General features: G+C 36.6%; 1 protein-coding gene across 2 annotated transcripts in view; it reads left to right on the top strand.

Annotated features, from left to right (window-relative positions):
* The first annotated feature begins 2,594 nt into the window (after window positions 1-2,594).
* LOC118741020 (putative mediator of RNA polymerase II transcription subunit 26) overlaps window positions 2,595-3,169 on the top strand; it is a 5,561-nt gene continuing 4,986 nt past the window's right edge. The window contains exons 1-2 of one of the 2 annotated variants that reach the window (XM_036472808.1): window positions 2,595-2,671; window positions 2,783-2,958. In XM_036472808.1, the coding sequence (XP_036328701.1) occupies window positions 2,941-2,958 (18 nt within the window). In that variant the 5' untranslated portion in view covers window positions 2,595-2,671; window positions 2,783-2,940. The remainder of the gene's footprint in view (window positions 2,672-2,782; window positions 2,959-3,169) is intronic. The other variant, XM_036472807.1, reaches the window with a different exon arrangement.

The raw sequence follows: 3,169 nt of genomic DNA, 5'->3' as shown, positions 1-3,169 counted from the left end.
TTCCAGTACTCTTTCCACTTCCTCCGCTTATGTTGATTTACCAGCTTACGAATCTCTGAGTTGAGATCCCTGATATCTGGATCCCTGGTGTTGGTGCTGAATGCCGAATAGTCTATGTGCTCTGTCTGTGCCAAAACTCGTGGTGTTCGGATAGCAAGGCCTTGACATTCTAGAGTTGTATCCCTAAAATACATAGATGTCCTCATCGATGAGACGTTATTGCACAGTGTGGTGCTATCGTTTCTTGGATCGCAGCCATAAATATACCATACCGACCCTTCATGGGATCGATCGTTCTCTGGAGTCCATTGTAATTGGATTGTACGAGTTTCGTATGCTTTGGGTGGCTGGACGCGATACGGAAGGCAAGATACAAGTAGAGTTGCCTACCATAGCCTTGTTTAGCAAGGATTCGTTATGTGCTTGCTTCTAACTGGCGCGTTGACCGTTGCGCGGAGCCTGTGAAGGGAGAGGGTGACATATATCGTGAGCAACATAAGTACCTTGTGGTGCACGCACTCTGTGACATCCATCGTTTACAAAAGTTTCATCGAAGTGAAATAATGAAATCGAAGAGCGGAAGCTGAAATAAGTCTCTGATCCGAAATAGAGCAACATGCATGCCCGTAGCGGAACGATGCATAGCAACAATAGGTAGGGTTCGTATTTCTTAACAGGGTTAGGTCGCCGGACCAACACCCCCCGTTCGGGTAAATGCCGACTATTTCCGATGCGTAGAACCGGCTGTTGTAGGTATGTTTTGGGCATCTTCGCACCTTTGTTTGATTGGCATAACAGGACATTTGTGCGAGGTATTTTGTCAGCAAATCTTTCAAGCCAAGTATAATAACGAATTTCGACAAGGCATTGAAATTATAGCGGAAATAAGCATAAAGACTGTTATTCTTAGTAAAAGTTTGGCATAATGTGATTTGTCCCTGTGGAAAGTACACTGCCGGAACAAAGTATTGGCACAGAAAATTTTTCACAATATATGCAAAAGTGTTTACTCTAATATTTTTCCGATAATTTTGTATAAAAATATGGTTCATTCAATATTAAAAAACATAAAAATATAATTCCTAAACTTTGTGCAAAACTCGCGAAAATTCAGGAAATTTTCATCAAAATTTTCAACTTTTTCACCAGATATTTTAGAATTTTTTTGAGTATGCAGTTTTGCAGCCCACTAAATTCTAGTAAAAAAAATGCAAGTTCGGAGTTAGTCAAGGATCGCGTTGATTTTTGAGATTTTTTTTTGTTGAAGGTGTTTTGCATTTTTTCCATATAAAGTATTTTCGAAAAACATTTTTTGTATGGAAGAGACTGCGTGAACGAAAATTGCCCAAAATCAGCGGTAATTCCTAGCTACTTAAAACTTGCACTTTATTGTAATAAAATTGATACATACATACATGTACACTGCCGGCACAAAGTATTGGCACAGCAAATTTTTCACAATATATGCAAAAAATTTTATTCTAATATTTTTCCGCCAATTTTGTATAAAAATATGGTTCATTCAACAACAAAAAAGATAAAAATATAATTCCTAAACTTTGTGCAAAACTCGCGGAAATTCAGCAAATTTTCAACTTTTTGATCAGATTTTTTAGAATTTAGCCCATTAAATTCTAGTAAAAAAAATGCAAGTTCAGAGTTAGTCTGCTTTTTGAGATTTTTTTTTCTTGAAGGTGTTTTGCATTTTTTCCATATAAAGTATTTTCGAAAAAAAAATTTTGTATGGAAGAGACTGCGTAAGAAAAATTGTCAAAAATCAACGGTAATTCCTAGCTACTTAAAACTTGCACTTCATTATAATAAAATTGGGCCACAAATCTGCAAACTAAAAAAAAATACTAAAAAATCGAAAATTTTCACTAAAGTTTGCTGAATTTGGGCGAGTTTTGCACAAAATTTAGGAATTATACTTTTATGTTTTTTGTTGTAGAATGAACCATATTTTTATACGAAATTAGCGGAAAAGTATTAGAATGAAAATTGTTGCATATATTGTGAAAAATATGCTGTGCCAATACTTTGTTCCGGCAGTGTACATACATACATATATTTTAAGAGCAAGCTGAAGAAATTTAACAGAAATAATTGGAGGGATTATAATATAGTATGTGAAGGAAAATATTGCCAGTGCATTTCGGGCCCTGTACACATACATATCGGCGATGTTTTTGCAAAACCGCCCATCGTCCAATTGCAAAACCGCCTATCTTACGGCACTCAAATTTTACAGGAGAGCGACAAAACGATTTATTCTTCGAAGGCATTGCCTTGTTAAGCGGTATTTTCTCTAGCTATTATTTTACAAATCTCTTAACGATTTTTATGCATACGATGCTTGGAGTTCAGGCTTACCAAATCTCATTTTTGCCACAACGGCGATTCAGGCGGTTTTGCAACTGGTCGATGGGCGGTTTTGCAGAAACATCGAAAACATACATACATACATAAATCGAATACCACAAAATTCCCAAAATCCAAATAAATTGACAAGCCCACGCCAACGATCAAACATGGCAGCACTATGTGTGGAGTTATTGCTAACTGGGCAGCACTGTTTGTCAGGCAGAGAACGTGAATACACAGCTGTTTTCAGTTTTTCCATCAAAAATTCAACTGATTGCGAGATTATAAGCTGCTTCGATATACTTATGTATGTATTCCTTTTTATCCTGTTTTCCCAAAAAGTTGTTCTAAATATTAATTAAACGAACTGATTTATCCGATAAATTTTTACTTTTCTATTGCATATTTATACCAACAGATGTCACCGCCAACCGATGCGCTGAATAGCTTACGTGACTCCGCATTTGACATTTGCTATAGCCAAAATTTGACAGCAACTGCATCGTAAAAAAATTTTTAAGCGGACTTTTTTTGTTTTCGCAAAATATACTTAGGAAATAAAGTTAAGGATACGCCATGAATTCGGCAACGAAAGTGAGTAAAATTGTAAATTTCACAATAATTTCCAGCGTTGGTGGTCGCCTTTGGCAAAAATTTAATGGCGTCTAATTATTTTGTGCCACAATTTGCTGGACAAGCTTCCTTTTGGTTGACTTTCGGCGCGCGTATTTTGTTCATCAGTTGATCAAGAAACATGTTCGTTTGTCGCCGGGGTGTGCAGAGGTGTTTTCGGACGGACATTATT

Source organism: Rhagoletis pomonella, unplaced genomic scaffold (genome assembly GCF_013731165.1).
Source record: "Rhagoletis pomonella isolate Grant_MI unplaced genomic scaffold, Rhpom_1.0 Rhpom_scaffold_00006, whole genome shotgun sequence".
In the NCBI taxonomy this organism is placed as follows: domain Eukaryota; kingdom Metazoa; phylum Arthropoda; class Insecta; order Diptera; family Tephritidae; genus Rhagoletis; species Rhagoletis pomonella.
Note: the sequence above shows the minus strand (reverse complement) of the source record. Positions and strands in the feature narration are given on the sequence as shown.